Source organism: Amblyomma americanum, chromosome 11 (genome assembly GCF_052857255.1).
Source record: "Amblyomma americanum isolate KBUSLIRL-KWMA chromosome 11, ASM5285725v1, whole genome shotgun sequence".
In the NCBI taxonomy this organism is placed as follows: domain Eukaryota; kingdom Metazoa; phylum Arthropoda; class Arachnida; order Ixodida; family Ixodidae; genus Amblyomma; species Amblyomma americanum.
In genome coordinates, this window is record NC_135507.1 from 73479207 (window position 1) to 73496329 (window position 17123).

Here is a 17123-nt window from a genome sequence, read left to right on the forward strand (position 1 = left end):
TGCTCACCTCGTCCCAGTCGAAAGAGTGGTCCCCGGAGCGGACGACGGTGCGCGCCTTGTGGGCCCGGTCCGTCTCGATGACGCAGTACAGGTCCCGGGGCCCATGTCCCCTGAGTCCCCGGGCGCCCAGCAGGTGGAGCCACAGCAGCCCGCTGAAGGCCCCCGCCAGCACCGACTCGCTCTCCTGTGGGCCCGCCGAGGCGGCGAAGGAGAGCAGGGCACGCTGCCGTACAACGCGCATGGCCTCACGTCAACCAAGCGGTCCTCAATGTCCTTCAAAGCCTAAAGCTATGCACTGCTGCGCCTCAGTCCTCATGGCCGTGAAACGTATACCAATTAGTGGACAGCTATTACCGTACAAACGTCTACTGATGAATTTTCAAGCCGACCCTGTAACAGTCCTGGAGTAACATGCTAGGCCGACAACGAGGCAGGCCTCTCCTGTTCCATTAAAGTCCTCCTCTCCTCCTCCTGTAGCAGTAAATCTGTAGATCACCTGTAGTCCTGCTTTGTTTATCAACAATTTTAGCTTCGTTCTTCACTGTTTTAGAGACTACATATACGCTAACTCTGTAGGTTTTCCGTTCTGCTGGAGGACTACGTTGCAGGATTACGTTATCTCGCTAAGGCCCCGCGACCAGACATCCTTCAGGGTTATCAAAAAATATCGTAAGCTCCTTTTCAGTGGTTATGTTGCTCTCTGAGAGTTGTGAGGGAAATAACTAATGGAAAATACGCTGTCAAGCGATCAGTGCGACTGCTCAGCTTTCGTCACAACAGTCATTACCAGCTACAGGCTAATTTCACTAAAGGAAAAATGCATCGCTCATCGACCTCCAATTAACTGTACTGCGGTCCCCCCAACCACCTTTTTTCGCCATCATCATCAGCAGCCTGACTACGCCCACTGCAGAACAAAGGCCTCTCCCATGCCTCTCCAATTAACCCTGTCCTTTGTCAGTTGCATCCACCATATCCCCGCAAACTTCTTAATCTGATCCGCCTACCTAACATTCTGCCGCCCCCCCTGCTGCACTTGCCTTCGCTTGGAATCCGCTGCGTTACCCTTAAGGACCGCTTTACACCAGGTAATTTGATTTCACCTCTCCACCTGTTTTTTTTACCGCTGTCTAATACGTTTCCCATCTACTGGAATTCACTTTGCTACCCCACGAGAGCTGCGATGGTCCTCTTTGTATTCAGTTCAAGTCCAATATTACCGCCAGATATATATATATATATATATATATATATATATATATATATATATATATATATATATATATATATATATATATATATATATATATATATATATATAGGGCACCACTGACTTCCGTTAGTTCATACCCGCGCTGTCCTACTCACCCCACTCACGAAGATTCATCCACAAGGTCGGCAGGGAAATAGGAGAGAGGGGGGCACGCACCTTCTCGGGCCTGTACTTGAGGAACTCTCTGGGGTTGAGACACAGGGCTCTGTCCTCTGCGCGCACGTAGTCCAGGCTGAGGGCATGGGGCAGCCGCAGCGGCCGCGGGAACAGCAGCGACGACGAGCGGCCCATGGGGCGCAGGCTGCCTCCCGCGCCCCCCGAGCCCAGGTCGAGGCTGCTCGATCCCCACGCCGGAAGGCCCGACGCGTACAGGCTGCTGCGCTGCTGCTGGAGCTGAAGCTGTTGCTGCTCCTGCGAGGTTCCATCCCGACTCGTTTTGCTAGGCATAGCATTTCACCCATTCCACGAGCCACGCGAGAGTGCGTCATTGGTCGGGTAGCCCCGAGGGGTGCATGTGGTTTAAAATGAGATTGGGCGACAGTATAGGCAAACAAAATTATAAATTGCGACGTTTAACGTCTCGAAGCGACACCTGGGGCCGTAATCTATAAGCTGTCCGTTTTCCGTTGTCCATTTCGCGTCCATTCAGTCATCTGTCATTGGTGACTCAGATATAGCCACGGCTTTCAAGCCTCTGTGGCAAGCGACCCGGCCATTAGGTGGTCTGCGACCGGACCTCGTCAATGGCAGCCACTGGTCAGGCCCTGTCGCCTGCTGGTGACAGAGCTCTGTGATGCACTTCACCGTTGCCTGCATATTGCATTCAATTTCAGCCAATGATAAGACCCGGTCGCCAGCCACCAAATGGCCCGGTCGCTTGCCCCAGACACTTGAAAGCCACGAGTACATCTGAGTCACCAATTACAGAGGACCAGATGGACGCCAAATTTCATGGTATACCTTCGAGATCTTTACCTTCTTCCGGGAAGAGGGAGTGGCAGAGATATCTGTTGTCAGACCCCTAGCCTTCCTGCCACTAAACTGTGCACTCTCAGGCGCACATCGACCACACAACAAGATATGGTAGAATCACAAGAGTGCTCGCTGGCCGGCCCCCTTTCCTCTATAGCTCAGAGCCGCTCGCTTAGACATCTTCTACGCGCAGCCAGAGAGTCTGAGAGTTATACACTAGTGTTACTCTGCACCTGAGCAGATTCTCTGTACACCTGTAGCCATTTCCGTCGTATATCCGCAGATGTTAATTATTAGAAGGCTGCATATTTTCTGTGGGCACAAACCGCTACTTCGAACAGGACGAAGACGAGAGCTGCACAGGTCGAGCGGTAACTTGGAACTGCAAGTTGTAAGTTAACTTGCAAATCGCAAGTTACCGCTCGTCCTGTGCAGTTCTCGTCTTCGTCCTGTTCGAAGTAGCGTTTTTTTTTTCCCACAAATACATCGAACCAGCTGGACCAACCCTTCCTTTCTTGAGCTTCATACTTTATTTAGTCACTATATATCTATATTATATTACATGTCATGTCAGGAAGCTCTGTGGTCCTTTCCAAAAAGCTCTCCCTTTCTTACGCCGTATTGATCGTTGGTCTGTTGTGGGTCCTTGGCATAAGCGTGGTGGAAGCTATAGCGCGAGCTCTCTGCTCCTGTTCGCCGCAGTCCGAAGGGCAGGTGTTTTGACTTGAGCGTGCACCCGACGGAAACGTCCATAGCCGCATACAGCTTGCCAACTTTGCGGCCTGTCCGAGTTTGCCCGAACAGGTGCGCAGCAGCGTACGTATACCTGTCTGAGGGAGTCGAGCAGGCTCTCGGCGCTGTGGGCGACGCGGGGCAGCGGCCGGCGCAGCGACGACGTGCCCGACGACATCTGCGGGTGCTGCTGGTGGTGGAGCAGCGAGGAGCCGCCCGCCGCCCTTCCCAGGCCGGTGGAAGACGAGGCCGAGGAGAGGCGCCCCACGCGCTCGTACAGCGCCGACGTGGAGGGCGCCCGGCGCATCCAGGCCCGGTACTCGGACGAAGAGAACACACCCGGCAGCGTGCCCCCGCCGCCGGTCATCAGGGGACCCGCCAGGGGGCCGCCGCTCGCCGACACTGCGCCGATGAGGGGCAAAGTTGGTAGTAGTAGTAGCTGGTAGTAGTAGCTCTATGGGGCAAAGACGCCGTCGTCATCGACAGCGCTGGTGGTGTCCGTTCCTTCTACTTCCGTCGTCTTTCCCGCTGCTTTTAATGCGAACTCGTGACTAGTCCAACTACGAGAAACGCCGGTGGCGTGTGTCAGTGTGTGTATACTCGCGGATGGTACAGAAAATCCCAGCGATGGCAAGAAAAATAGGGTGACGTCATATAGGTCGTATCGGACGCGCACATCGAGCCCAGCGGCGCAATTTTAGACAATCATATACGTGTCGTTCTCCTATATATACTCCCCACTGGCCGACCTCAATGCGGCGCCAGCTTTGCCGCCAACATTCGTGCCAAAACTGTGACGCAACCGCTTGTCGTTCAGCGTTTCAAGTGGTGTCATACGATTTCCCTTTGCATATAGCTTAAGTTGGAGGACGACATATGCACTTAAAGTTTTATGCCTTTTCAGACTCTTTACCTCTTCCCTTAAGACGCGGTTGAGGTGTCCACCGAGAAGTGAGACAGTTAGTGCGCCACTGCCTTTCATCAACAACCAATTTTCATATTAAAATTGTGATACAACCGTTCGGGTGGTGCATATGCGCGTGTGCATGTGCGTGAGTGTCAATGCACCCATGGACAGTACTGCTTTCGCATTCCCACACGTAAGCGGTCGTAAGTGTCTCTGCCTAATTTTTTTTTTACAAGATGCAGTACCAAATAGCTCAAATGGCGGTTTTATTCCAAGGTCTTCATCATGTTGGAATGTTTTCTAGTAGTAGTAGCAGTTACTAGCAGCAGCAAACTATTGTTGCAATGTCATGGCCATCAGCAATCTAACTATGCCAATTGTAGAACAAAGGCCCCTCCCAATGAGTTCCATTTAACCCTGTCCTGCGCCAAATGCTGCACCTTATATCCCACTAACTTCCTAGTCTCATTCGCTTAATTTACTCTCCATCACCCCCTGCTACTATTGCTGTCCCCCATAATGGTCTGCATGCGTTACGACAAACGGCCATTGCCGAACTGCATTCCGCATTGTGTGTTATTCGAACTCGCTTGATTCGAACAGGTGGTTTATTCGAACCGATCCTTTGGTCCCGTAAGAATTGAGGTTTTTAAAAGCGGTCGCCTTGGTTCGAGCTCAGCGTAAATTTTACAAATTTTCGGTACTCTGCAAATTCGAATTAAAGAGAGTCGACAGTATTATTATTAATCCCATTCTTGTTGTAACGACTGCAGTGGTAGTAATAATGAAAGATGTATTATTATTAAACGTGTTTATTAATACAAAAGTCATACTCGATAACATTTTTTTTGTGTTTGGACACTATAAGGTGTTTGAGCGATCGATCACCTTTTGAGGAAGACATACTCGGGCACTGACTCCTTCACTCCATAACCTTCCTTTCCTTCCTGGATTGCTTGTCTTCATTCGGGCTCGCCAGAAGAACAACGGGCCTTAGCGAAGCAAGCGCTCTTTATTGCCGGGCCTTAGTGATGGTCTTTATTTTAAATAAAGTTTTCCTCCTCCCTTTTCACTTGTCGGCGCACAAGGCCCCCAAGGCTCTGCTGTGCTTTACCAGGTGTGCCGACCAGGACGTGTGTGTGCCTTTCATAGCTCTAACTCTGATCGTCGAGAGGGGGTCACACCGTAGCAGCTAGATAGAAGAGGCTCACCCTTGGGCCTGCGGGGTCTCCCAGAGGGCAGCTCTGGCGCCGACAGCGCCCCGTCGCTGTCCTCCTGAGAGTCGTAGGCGGCGCGTTCGAAGCGCACGCCGTGGCGCAGAGCCCGGCGAGGGTCGAGCACCCCGAGGGCCACACCGCGGGGCAGCGAGTTGGAGCGGCCGGTCAGGGTGCGCGGGTGTTGCTGCGTCGTGAAGGCAAAGGTGCAACGGAACGTTAAGCGGCGCGGCGTTGAACTGCGTTAGAAGACGTTCGAAAGGAAAGTTCCGCACTTTTCAACCTTATTTCTTTAGGAGAAAGGGGATGAAGAAGCGACAGATATCCATTGCTCCCCGTTCACCTTATGAGGACGTTCGCTCAGTGCCCTCGTGAACACGATGGTGTAGGTCACGTGACTACGCTAACCCCATTCTTTAGAGCGCCAAATATTCGGATGACCTCGGTAACATTTTCACATGCCAGTTGGCGACCGAGGTCTTTTTCAGTTACAACAAGGTGACTGCAATGCAGACACAGACTCCAGTTCTCCTACTGAAAACATCTTGTGTGCCCATACCACATGAACCGAGAGGGCAGCACTTCTGACGTGATTTCAACTTCAGTCAAAGGTTGTGAGAAACCAGTATTTCGCGAAACTGGCTCAGTTCGTTCCTCAGCGGTGAATAAATCGGCAGCAGGCAGCACATCTCGTCGGTCGGCATGTGACGCTGTTCACTTATGCGGACGAAATAGCTAGCACATAACTCCTCGTGGTTTAGGAACATAACACTTTGAGATGCAGGAGCATAAGTGATCACATGTGAGACAACCTGTGTGAACAGCCTGTGTCACGTGTCCATAAGGACAGGTATGAGGTGTACTGCCTGCGTTCCATTTAATCACCGCTGACGAAGGAAGCGCATCGGTTCCGAAAAATCGGGATTTTTCTCGTCCCAATTAACCCTTGGTCGGGCTTGAAATGTCCTAATTTGCGCCACCCAGCAAGAAGACTCCTGTCAGAGATGTTCACGTTCAAGAAGGTGAGAGGCGCCGTTGTCTTCTCACCCCGTGCGCGGGGCCCGCTGCCATGAAAGGTGCTCCCATGGCGGAGGGCGGCCTCCTTCCCGACTGCACCTCGGTGTCCGAGCAACTCTCCATGAGCGACCGCCGCCGCAGGATGCCGCCCGGCGGCGCCCCGGGCGGCAGCGGCGGCATCTGCTGCTGCGGGTGGTGGTGGTGGTGCAGCGCCGACATGCCCCCTCCCGTGGCCGACGGCCGCAGCGAGTAGTAGCGGCCGGCGGGTGGGCCCTGCATCATCTCGGGCTGCATCAGCCGCTGCTCGCTCTCGGTGCGTAGCAGCCGGCGTGTCGACATGCTCCGGTCGTGCTCGTCCCAGTACCTGGGACGGCGCCATGACAGACGACGGTGAGGAACGAGTGCAACATTAGACACCTTTAGCACACTCAAGCAGCCGTTCCTTTACCGTAGCATGTACCGTGTTATCGTTTCCAGAGTACCGGGAGCCCGTCCACTGCCAGTGAGCACGCACTGATTGGTCTCGATGCTGGAGGCGCACGCGCAGCTGCCGGGCACCTGGCGCCATCTGGCGCAGTCAAGTCGATTTGCGTATGCGCATTGGCTGCGCGCGGGTACGCTAGCAACTACAGCGTGGGTTCTCGGTGCTCTGATACCGGTAACGGTAACGCGGTACAGGTGTGCTAAAGGTGTCTATTATCTGAGCTTATGTTCAGCCATTTATGCCAACAGGTGGTGCGAGCAGGGCACTGTACCTTTTTTCGTTTTAAGACCCTCCTAAAGAATGTGCGCTTACATCTCTGTGTTTATTTTCAACAGTGCAACGTCTGTTCTTGAATGCGGTATACCAACTAGCCCAAGCCTCAACATTATCGGCGGTGAGGAATGCGATGAGTGTGCGGAGTCCTGTCCTGTGCTTAATAATAATAATAATAATAATAATAATAATAATAATAATAATAATAATAATAATAATAATAATAATAATAATAATAATAATAATAATAACAACAACTTTATCTGCATCAAACGCACATGACGCACCTGACTGTAACAAGAGGGCACACAATTTCAACAAATCTCATCGCCGGAGATATAAAAGACGACATAGCAAATTAAAGTGATGGTTTCAGATAGAATGTTGTGAGACTATTTTGCTTCAACATGACACTGACTCATAATGAACTGAACCATTTCTAAGCAAGGACCCAACACGAGCAGCCTGTGTTATTTGTTCCTGCGCTTCAGTTCCGCGTGTTGTGTGTCCTGAATTTGTTTCTTTTCAACCAGTCTCCTTTTCGTAGGCCCAAAGCTGCGAACAAGGCTAGTTGGCATTAGCTAATTGACTTCCGTACTGAGCTACTCTCCGTACAGAAGGACAGCACACGCCACGGTAAGCAGATCCAGACAAGCGGGGCGCTCCGTTTTTTTTAAATCTGTCCCCCCTCCCTGCATGCCCTGGTCTCCAGTACCCACAGTAAACCACTTTTGAAAGTTAAACTTGTCGAGGCCTTCACCAACAGGCTCCCCTTCAACTTGTCCTACATTCCTCATTTGGATAAGCTGAAGAAGGAATAACTTCCCCGGCCGACTCAGTAAGTCATTTTAAGCGACGGTCTTACCTGTTCCTGGCTGCCGAGGAGCGCTCCATGTGCGGACTGTCCCGGAAGGCGTGCACCTGTTCGGCTAGGCTCTCGAGGGTCTTGGGGTAGCGGTGTGGTGGCTGCGGTTGCCTCCGCACGGGAACCGTGCTGCTGTAGTACGGATTCTCCATCAAACCGCCGCCGCCCATGCCGTTCTCGGATTGAAGGTCGTCCTCGGCTTCCTGCAAAACGCGAATGGAGAGAACAGCCCTCGAGGGTGTGATCAATCGAGGTTTGTAAAAAAATTTAATGGAATAGCGTAAAAACCTGAAAACAGTGATGTGGTTTATGAAAGACCCGTGTACGGTTAAGAGCAGTGAGTGCCCAGCACTCATTGCCTTAGTCATCTTTTAGGCAATAGCTCATGTCGATTCCATATACAAGAGGAGAGGGAAAAGCTTCAGAGGTAGGAAAGAAATCAAAGATTAGTTGAAATGGGCGAAAATAACAGTGTCCCAGACATCCTACTCTATGGCCCACTCGGCATATTCCCCGTATCTCTGCCGCCAATTTATATTCGACATAGTAGTGCCTTAGTTTAGCTTGTCCAGCCCTTAACTTGCCTAATTACTTGTGTAATAGTTAAGCCAACCAATCGATATATTTGGTATGTTTATTTCTACCCGTAAGGTAAATATCATTTCAGCAAACATCACAGGTGGTATACCACGGCTGCGCATTGTGGCAGGGCAAGTGGTGATTTATTAATTTACGGTCCGTGCAAGCAGAAATGGCGAACGCCGTCAGGCGTAGACCCGCCGCGGTGGCTCAGTGGTTAAGGCGCTCGTCTATTGATCCGAAGTACCCGGGTTCGAATCCGACCTCGGCGGCTGCATTTCGATGGAGGCGAAACTAAAATGGCGCCCGTGTGCTGTGCGATGTCAGTGCACGTTAAAGATTCCCAGGTAGTCGAAATTATTCCGGAGCCCTCCACTACGGCACCTCTTTCTTCCTTTCTTTCTTTCTTTCTTTCTTTCTTCCTTCCTTTCACTGCCTCATTTATCCCTTCCCTTACGGCGCAGTTCAGGTGTCCGCCGAGATGTGCGAGACAGTTACTGCGTCACTTCCTTTCCTCAAAGACCAATTTCACGCGTTGCCAGTATTGGGTATAATGAACTTTAGACCTAGGGTGCTCTTCTCGAGCAACCTCTCGGAACCAGTCATTAAGTTAACTACTACCTGCACGATGGACTGTCACGTGTGACGCAGTGCGAACCTTGTGACGTCATCACAACCTGCCAATCTGATTGTGAGCAAACTGCTCCCCGTGGCAGGTGGCAGTTAAATTAATTATTGCTCGCGAGAGATTACTCTAGAAGCAACCTCGGTCTGACAAGCCCCACGGTGGCTGTGTTTCGAACAGCCATCAGCTAGGGCAGTGGCGCATCCCTTGACCGCTGCACCATTGCGCCAAGAGTGGTATGAGGACTCACAGAGACCTATAAATGTGAAGTTCAGAATGGTCAATTGCACATATATGGACACTAACCCCTTAACGCTATCTCGTCTTACCCTTAAGGCGGAGCTACAACAGGATCAGCAGTTACAGAAAATTCTAACGCATGCAAACAATTCACTGGGGTTACCAAAAACAGCTTTAGAAGCTATGTAACATGCTTTAGGAGAGGTATAGCAGAGGGAATAATTTCGTCCACCTTTTTATTCACGAATGCCCAGGAAGGTCAGCAGAGGAGCGCTTTTAATTGTAGTCTGGGGCCGAGTTTGCAAACATAACCAATAATTCTGGGCAAAAGCATTTTTGAACACGAAAGAATTTGTGCACGAAATTTTTCTTCATATCACGTAAGGTTTCACAATAACAATCAATATATTCGCAGATATTCCGTTGGCAGGCTTGCATTATTTTGCTATTAAAGTTCTTTCTATCGTCAAAAGCATTCCTCATTGGTTTTCTATGGCAGTCTTAACTGCTCGATGAGAGCAATGGAAGCACAACAAAATAAACATTTTGCTACATATCGGAAGAATGGTCCATTATCTTCAGTATTTCTATACCAGTACATTACAGTTTTACAAAATTCACAACTTTTACCCAAAAGTGTTGCACATGCTCGGGCTCAGCAGTCGAACGCCATAGTAGGCTTAACGATCATCGTATGTCGCCAGGCTCAAGGAGTACAGGTCCCGCGTACCTGGACGCCCCTCTTGACGATGACGACGGGCGGCCGCTGCCTCTCGGGTGCCATGGGCGGCACCGGCGGCAGCGCCCCCGAGCGCCCTCCGGGACCACCGGCGCCCTTGGAGCGCACGGCGAGCACCAGGCGGCGCGGTATGGACATGATGATGACCACGTCGTCCAGGCTCATGTTGCGCACGTCCACTAGGTTCACCGCCAGGATCTCGTCGCCCACGCGGAGAAGGCCTGAGTGGTACACGGCGCTCTCCAGCGCGATGCGCGAGATGAACACCTGCCGTCGAACAGAAGACATCGCGGTCATAGGAGTACAAGGCGAACGAGGATATGTGTACAGGATGTGGCATTCTATTTGACACCACTTCCTTTTTTGAGAAAGGCTGAAATCGCCACCGCCTTTTGAGTTTTGCTCGTCTAGCCAGGAACCTGGATATCTCGTTCAAGCACATTTGGTTGTATCAGTTGATTAATTACCCAACCTGTTGTAATGTATACGTGGCACGGGAAGGAACGTGGAGGCTAACGGAAAGAGTTCAGCTTAAGTTAAGGACAACTCAGCGAGCCATGGAAAGAAAAATGATAGGTGTAACGTTAAGAGACCGGAAGCGGGAAGAATGAGTGAGGGAGCAAACGCCGGTTAATAACATACTGGTCGAAATCAAGAAGGAGAAATGGGCTTGGGCAGGGCATGTAATGCGAAGGCAATATAACCGCTGTTCCTTAAGGGTAAAGGGGTGGATTCCAAGAGAAGGCAAGCGTAGCAGGGGGCGGCAGAAGGTTAGGTGGGCGGATGAAACTAGGAAGTTTGCGGCTATAGGGTGGGAGCAGCTGGCAAAGGACAGGGTCAATTGGAGAGACATGGGAGAGGCTTTGCCTTGCAGTGGGTGTAGTCAGGCTGATGATGATGAATGTATACGTATTGAATAGAATGATACACCCTGTATATATACAAATGGCACTGGCATGGCAGACTGTACCCCTTCCTGGGTGCGCACACCGTCCCCCTCGCGGATGTAGAGGCCCAGGGTCTGTCCGGGCCGCTTGACGATCTCGACAAAGGCGGTGCCGCCCTGAGCGTAGCGCCGCGCCGCCTGCGCCCCGGCGCGGCCCAGACAGCGCGGGTCGAGCACGCGCACCACCATCTCGCCGCGCTTCTGCACGGCCTCCAGGTGTGCCGCCGTGGTGGCGTCGTACTCGCGTTCCACAGCCTCGATCTGCCGGAACACCTCGCTCGAGATGCCGCTCACCTGCGCAAGGGGAGGAGCACCACACAGGTGGGGGTTAATGATCGGGGGGTACGCTACAGAGCACTGTGCTCTGCGTCGTAATTTGATGGCATCGAAGTAGGAACGAAGCCTTAGGCTGCAAATCAGGCGCAGAACTCTCCGAACATCTTGCACGTGAGGTCAATTCTTGGATGGCTCGAATCCGTCACTTGTCATACTGTGCAATTCTGGACAAAAGCATTTTTGAGCGGGCAACCTTCTATGAACGGAATTTTTTCATACAGTGTAAGATTTCACTATAGCAAAAGCGTTCCAAATTGACATTCAATGGCAGTCTGAACTGTTCGATGCGATCGCTGCAAACAGTAACAGAAGGATTTTGCTACATATCAGAATACTGTACCATTACCTTCTATATTTCCATAACGGTGTCCTACAATTTTCTAAGTTTCAAAAATTTTGGCCTAGAATGCTGGACTTGGCAATCGATGTAGCCACGGGTGTACGGTATATGAAGTGCCCGTTAATCAAGCATTGTTGTGATGGCCAAACAACACTGAGAATTCGGCCACTGTGTTTCTGGTGCCAGCTGCTGCAGATGCTGTTGTTTCAGTGCCAATAAATTATTATTATTATAGAGACTATAATTTAGAGTTATGCAATTACGTTGGAACTCAACGAACGCATGAGGCTGGCATGACGTTGCTTGTTGGTGATTACGGTAATGTTACGTCACAGTGTAAAAAAAACAGCTTCGCTCGGCCACTCACCGACAACCGAAGTTAATGAGCTGTGTTGCTTTGCATCAGGAACGAAAAGGGCGGCCGGTTGCTAAGGGCGTGTTGAAGATGATCAAAATGATAAGGGTAATTAAGTGCAGTGAACGAAGGTTTACTCTAAATGGGGATGTGAAAGGTATGGATGCCTTCCCAACAGCCGAAAGGGAGGAGCGTGTTACCTTCGAGTGGCAGTAAGTACGTCCAGGATCCTAAGGCCCTGTCTATCTGAGGTGATTTAGAAGAACTTCCTGTTTGGCTAGTTGGTGCATGGTTATTCTTAAGACGCACACGTCAAAGACAGACACAAGAAGGACACGGGAAGACTTAGGAAGACTTCCTGTGTTCTTCCTGTGTTTGTCTTGTATGTGTGCGCAGCTCGTCTTAAAAACAATGTGAGGTGACTCGTTTAGTGAATAGCGTCACTCACTTTGCGGAAGTCCCCCTGCAGGACCATTTCGGGCGCGGGTGCGCCCGGCGCCAGCCGGGGTCTGACCGCGCCCACCCGGGGACCCCACGTCTCGCTGCCGCCTTCGACGCACACCACCAGGTCCCCCTCGTGGTTCTCCTGCGGCACACAGAAAGGAGGAGAAACCTGTTGTGCGGCGAGGGAGGGAGAGGAGGAGAGCTCTGCACTCTTTGGCACACCCTGAACCGAGTTCAGCGCTGCGAAACATTCGAGCTTTTCTCTGATCTTCAGAAAAGCACACTAAGTCTCACTTTGGTGCATGCATAGATGTCATTATTCTGTCCTGCTCTTGTTTGATAATACTTCTGTAGACCATCTGGTGTTTCTTTCACCTTCCATGACTTCTGAAAAAGAAAAGCAATTGCGGTGAAAAGAAAAATTGGCAGTGGCTTAACTTCTATGACCTTGGAATTCAGCGAAAAGCAAGGACGCTTGCTAAGCGTCTGAGGCTCGTCCATGGCAGTTCCGCTACACGCTCGCGACAACCGTTCTATATATGCCCACATGACCACATGGCTATAACGCGGTGTTCTTACAACACCCCCGTCAGATGTCATCTCGTGGCTTCACATCACCCCATCGGATGCTCTTAAGGTCAATGGTCAAAGATCAACCCAAAGGTCAGCCAAAGTCAAAGGTCAACTAGAGGTTATGGTTCAAGGGTTCGACACCATAATTGTACCACATATGGTCATACACGGCTATCCTTGGTTGGGCTGAAGGTCTTTCAAGGTCGTTGTGCTGCCTACCTGAAGACTGCTCTACCTAGCGTAGTGAAGCTTTTCGCTTCAAAAATGGTCGAGCGGGGACTCGAACCACTACCCGTCGACCGAGGAGGAGCTTGGGCAGAGTGCGACAAAAGGTGGCCTTATGTGAGCGTCTCCATCTGCAGAACAGATTACAGAGCAAGCAGAAACATGTAGTTAATACATATGACCAATTAGCGACGCCAATTACTGTCGCCAGTTAACATAGCCTATGCATACGAGCAACCGAAAGCCGCTTGACAAGTCGTAGTGGCGCCGGCATGCGGCGGCCGCCCGAACTACGAGCGCGGCTGAGTACACCGCAGCGCTCACAGATGGCATGGGAGACAAGGCCTGCTCAGCGCATGCTATCGCATTACACTCTTCGTATCATCTTTCCGTTACGGCTTCTTGACACAAACTGGCAACCGTTCGTGTCTTAATAAGTACTCTGCTGCTTTACGTCTTCGCATTGTTTTCAAAGATGTAAATTTATATTATATAACGCGTCCAATCTACACCTGTTTGCGAGGCACTGTAGCGAAGACTTTCTAATTTCGACCACTTCGTGTCTTTCACCCCATCTAAAGAGAACGAGAACAGAGAGAAGTCTTGACTGTCTGCCCCTCCTCAAACTGGCCATCTAGCCAGCAAAAAGGGTCCAGGATGAGAGTGGACACAACGCGGTTTTCGGCAAAGGGTATTCACTGAGCCTTCCAAAAGCAGTCTAATTTATGGAAATGAGCCAAGAAGTACTCCATCGAAAAATGGTCTAAAGTTGACGATGTCTGGGCGGCTCTGTGACTACCTCTTTGATAAATAGAGGCACTTTGAAAGAAATGAGAGTCAGAACACTGTGACTCTTTTCAGACTGCTTTTCTTTCGGCATAATTAAATTTCCACTCAGCACACAGCTCTTCTTGTATTTCACTTCCATCACACTATGGTCGCAATAAGGTGCCACAAGCAATCTGAAATTAAAAACGAATTTCGCATCTCGACAGTGTCGCGACAGGTTCCCCATGATGATAAGAACGCTTTTTACCAGGAACTTCTGGGCGTCCTTTGTTCCCTCATGCTTTTAAAATGTGGGCATTTTAAGAGCCCCCTACACGTGATGCACTGAAATCAGAACTCTGTCGCTTTCCAAATAAAAGCACCTGTCCTACGTATAACTATCTATACAGGACAAGCTGCTGACTGTCAGTGTTGCCTTTTTTGCCAATTGACTCCAAACTTCCTTCGTATGTATACAGGGTGTTTTACCTAACACTTTGCACAATTTTTAAAAATGGTCTTTTGGACTTAGAACAGCGCTTCGCCATAGCATTGTCAGCGGTGTAGTACAGCAGAATACATCTAAGACGTGTTAACTAGCAGGCTGGTTAACGAATATTGAATAGCCAACATTTTAACTATCCTTCGTCTCTCTAAATATTGAGAGTCGTATAGTCTACCAGAAGTAATATGCACATCAGCGTTTAGGATTTCGAAAATGCTGTTACCCATGGCGCTGCGGCCCAAGAAGTATTGGCTATTTCGACGAGTTACGTGCACTGGAGACGGTGCTTTGCCTGCAAGCTTCTCGAAAGCGCATGTATTTTGGTGTGGTGTAGCCAAAATTTGTTGGGCCACAGCGCCGAGGGCAACCGCGTTTTCGAAATTCTAAAAATTGATATGGATAATACGGTCAGCTACATGCCTCTCACTAATTAAGGAATGTAGCAGTAATAGTTAAAGTTAACTATTCAATATTACTTAACCAGCCTGCTAGTCCGCGCTTCTTGGCTGTGTTCTGAGGTACTACACCGCTCACGGTGCTAGGCAGAAAAAATCGATCTTCGAACTCAATAATAATAATAATAATAATAATAATAATAATAATAATAATAATAATAATAATAATAATAATAATAATAATAATAATAATAATAATTGTTTTTTTGGGGAAAGGAAATGGCGCAGTATCTGTCTCATATATCGTTGGACACCTGAACCGCGCCGCGGTTGTTCGGTGATTAGGGCGCTCGGCTACTGATCCGGAGTTCCCGGGTTCGAACCCGACCGCGGCGGCTGCGTTTTTATGGAGGCAAAACGCTAAGGCGCCCGTGTGCTGTGCGATGTCAGTGCACGTTAAAGATTCCCAGGTGTTCGAAATTATTCCGGAGCCCTCCACTACGGCACCTCTTTCTTCCTTTCTTCTTTAACTCCCTCCTTTATCCCTCGAACTCAAAAAGCCTGTTTTTAAAAAAAAATCGTGTAAAGTCTTACGTGAAACACCCTGTATGAGTACCTCACTTCCCTGCCCTCGTCTGATCTGCACAGGCTGCTTTATAAACGTGAGTCCTTGCACTCTTGTCTCACAGTTGTGCAATTGCACATAAAAGACCAGGTTTCCCACCACGAAGACTGTAGCCTGTTCGGAGCACGCATTCTTTTGTTGTTTCGTTTTCATATGTGCGCGGTGTCCCCTCCCTCCTCGGAGTAGCACTCTCACCAGAGGGGCACTCAGAATAGATCAATCCACGAGCGAGACACCTTTTTGCGTCCGCAGCAGAGCATCCTGGCGGCGATGATATGCTTGACCTTTTCTCCGAGGCGAGGCGGCGGGCGTCCAGGCGGGTTCATGTGGCCGGCGGCGGGCCTCGGGGGACCCTCCTCCTCTCTCTCACGCCGATGCTGATGCTAAGGCCGCGAAGCCTGCGCTGGTGCTGCTGCTCCTGCCGACGGAAGGAAAAAAAAGACGAAGCAGAGTGAGACGCAGTTTCCTTCCTTCGATGATGGCACGAAGACACAACAAAGTAACAGCGTGGATACCACTGCTGCTACGCAGTATACATGCACGAAAAAAAAAATAGATTAAAGGCTAGAACTGCGTAAACGAATGTGAAGACTGAACGTGAAAGGGACACTGAGGACACTTCATCCAATTATTGTTCTCCATTGACTATGTTGGCTCTTATTCAGAAGCAAAAGACCTGCTCATCGGAGAGGAAGTTGAATTTAACAAATCTCCCCGTCACTCGATTCAAACAGACACCGTCTTTACCGAAAAGGACGCTTTCAAGTAAATGGCGGTATAGCGCAACTTCTGAGGTCCGCGAACAAAAAAAAAATGGGTGAGGACGCACGCAGTTTACTTGCAAAATAGGTCGGTGATGCCGACACTTATATTTCGTTTTTTTTTCTCTTTCTGCCTTATAAAAGGCCCACTTCAGGTAAGAGCGGCCAACTTCCACTTGTCCCCAGTGTTCCTTTAAAGAAGTGACAATACCCCTCGGCCCCGAAGGCAATAGAGGGGTGCTTTGGCATATGATCCACGACCGATAGATGTCAGTTGGCGCTAGTAGGAAAAGAGGTGATCATTCCGTTTTGGGTTCACCTTGTCAGAAGTGTTTTATGGGGACCTTCCGCCCAACATTAATCCGTGACGCGATTTTGTGAGGCTTCACAATTCATCCCTCATGCTGTTATTCCATGGCTGATACTTTGTCAGGCCGACACTTCCCTCTGTAGGTGGTAAAAACGTTGCCGCGCCGTCTTCGCTTCAGAGAAGCGTTCAGAAACAGTTTTCTTTCTCATATGCATTATTCACGTCAAAGGTAAACGCAATATAATTATGCGACCTAACGGTGGTGGCGTCGCATCTCTTGTATTTATATTTTTATTTGTCAATACTGCAAGCTTTTTCAAGGTCATTAGGCTCATTCAACCATTGATTGACAGGGCGACTATACTGACTGATTTTTTTTGTTTATGTATATATAATCATCGAATTGATTGATTGATTGATTGATTGATTGATTACTTGATTGATTGATTGATTGAGTGAGTGAGTGAGTGAGTGAGTGAGTGATTGATTGGGTGAATGGTTTGGTTGACTAATTGATTGATTGATTGATTGACTGGAATTCGGGGCTGTACTACAATCACACAGAAACGTGACATTGGCGCAGTCGCATTCAGGCACTGCTGTATGCCTTCTGACTTCTG

At 49.7% G+C, this 17123-nt stretch overlaps 1 protein-coding gene across 1 annotated transcript in view; it reads right to left on the minus strand.

Moving 5' to 3' along the window:
• The window catches only part of RhoGAP100F (Rho GTPase activating protein at 100F), a 110606-nt gene that overhangs the window by 15491 nt on the left and 77992 nt on the right, over positions 1-17123 (minus strand). The window contains exons 2-11 of the mRNA XM_077642337.1: positions 15669-15850; positions 12346-12483; positions 10891-11160; positions 9912-10187; positions 7738-7940; positions 6146-6479; positions 5096-5285; positions 3072-3379; positions 1430-1684; positions 8-184 (exon numbers count right to left, since the gene is read on the minus strand). Of these exons, the coding sequence (XP_077498463.1) occupies positions 8-184; positions 1430-1684; positions 3072-3379; positions 5096-5285; positions 6146-6479; positions 7738-7940; positions 9912-10187; positions 10891-11160; positions 12346-12483; positions 15669-15758 (2241 nt within the window). The 5' untranslated portion in view covers positions 15759-15850. The remainder of the gene's footprint in view (positions 1-7; positions 185-1429; positions 1685-3071; positions 3380-5095; positions 5286-6145; positions 6480-7737; positions 7941-9911; positions 10188-10890; positions 11161-12345; positions 12484-15668; positions 15851-17123) is intronic.